Genomic DNA, 1885 nt, shown 5'->3' with positions numbered 1-1885 from the left:
TGAAAACCTCTTTTTAGGACACCTGGCCTCATTGTAAATTGGGCGGTGCAGTCAAATGTGGCGGTAATACTGTATACTGCTGAATTACTCCCAACTATCATTGCCCAACTATGAGTTTGGCGATAAGTTGGAGGATTCTGCACCAGATATGACCTGAAGGTAAATCCACCACCTTTCCGCATAATTCTGGTGGAATTACTGCTGCAGTAATTTTGCCATAAGCCCCCATTGAGACCTATGGACTCCAATAAAATAAGGTCTAACAGTGCCACCACGCACCACTTGTAATCTAGCAGTAATACGGCCGGACCAATTGGCTTTAATGGTTTTACAGTTAAGTAGTATCTCAGCAGATTTACCACTAAGATAGCACCAGACTCATAATGAGCCCCATTGTTTAGCCCTGAAATTAATTTATTATGCATTCCACAAAATCAAACTAGTACAGAAGTTTTGCCTTTAACTTTCCACATTTGTACGACAGACTACAAAAAAGATTTAAATCACGCTGGATATCAGAAGCAGTTTTCGAAATAGTTGTCTGTTGGAAAGTAAAACACATTTTGCCCCCATTAAAGCAATAAGAGCTTTCTGAGGCCTTTTATAACTTCTGTGTTCTTGAGACTGTAAATTAAGGGGTTACACATTGGAGTGAGAGCGATGTATGACAAGGACACCATCTTATTCTCCTTCATTGAATATGTTGACGTTGGACGAATGTATGAAGAGGCAGCAGATCCATAAAATATCACTACCACTGTGAGGTGGGAGGCACACGTCAAGAAGGCCTTCTGTCTTCCTCCACTAGATTTGATTTTCAGGATGCAGGAGGCAATGTTGATGTAAGAAGTGATGATTAAAGTAAAGGACACAAGTGTTATTATAACACTCAAAACATAGGTAAGCACCTCAATTCGATGAGTGCTGCTGCAGGAAAGCTTCATCAAGGCTGCAAAATCACAGAAGAAGTGGTTGATGGTGTGGGACCCACAAAAGATGAGCTCCGATATGAATAAAATGTACAGCAGTGCAAACATGAGACTAAAAGCCCAGATCCCAACAGCCAGCTGCACGCACACTTCCTTATTCATGATAGTCATGTATCGCAAGGGGTTGCAGATGGCCACATATCGATCATAAGCCATGACTGTGAGTACAAGGACTTCTGTACCCAATGTACATATAAACAAATACACCTGCATCAGGCACTCGGTTATAGACATGTGTGACCCGTCCTGGAAGAAGTGGGCCAGCATCTGAGGGAAAATGTTTGAAGTGTGACAGATGTCGATGAAGGACAGGTTTGAGAGGAAGAAATACATGGGTGTGTGGAGATGTGAATTACAGTAAATTGTTGCCATAATAAGAAAGTTTCCCGACAAAGTAATCAGATAAATCAGTAGCAATGCAACAAAAAGTAGAACTTGCAGCTGTGGAAGATCCGAGAAGCCCACAATCAGGAAGCCTTCAGCAGAGCTCTGATTTTCTCCTCCCATTTGTGCAGCAATATGAAGCTGAGACTGGGTTAAAAGATGAGCTGAAAGTAAAGGCACATATAATGTTACTATTATTGCTGGCTGCCACATTTATTCCATGCATGGGGGTGCTAGGGTGCATTCACTGGAGTTCACACGCATTATCTATTGAGAGAAACGCACAGGTGCAAATCATGTTTTCACAATTCTTTCAATGGCCGCATGACCTTCATATCTGTCTCTGAAAGTGGCAGAAACAGTGGAATCTGATTGGATGGGGCCCCAGTGTACTGACTCTCCTTGAGAGGTTTAAAGCCAGCGAAGGGATTGGACCCTAAGGTTTACCTAAGTGAGTAGCTTGAGGTTGAACTCTACGAAGACTGAGGCGGTTAAAGACACCAATGCATGCA

At 42.4% G+C, this 1885-nt stretch overlaps 1 protein-coding gene across 1 annotated transcript; it reads right to left on the bottom strand.

The window, feature by feature from the left end:
* Window positions 1-572: 572 nt before the first annotated feature.
* On the bottom strand, window positions 573-1496 carry LOC138579707 (olfactory receptor 5V1-like). The gene has a single exon (XM_069649945.1). It carries the CDS (start codon window positions 1494-1496, stop codon window positions 573-575), a length of 924 nt encoding a protein of 307 aa, XP_069506046.1.
* Between the last annotated feature and the right edge of the window lie 389 nt (window positions 1497-1885).

The sequence above is a fragment of the Ambystoma mexicanum genome, chromosome 3p (genome assembly GCF_040938575.1).
Source record: "Ambystoma mexicanum isolate Mex_15411 chromosome 3p, UKY_AmexF1_1, whole genome shotgun sequence".
NCBI lineage: Eukaryota > Metazoa > Chordata > Amphibia > Caudata > Ambystomatidae > Ambystoma > Ambystoma mexicanum.
The sequence above is the reverse complement of the archived record's forward strand: the minus strand, read 5'-3'. Positions and strand labels throughout refer to the sequence as shown.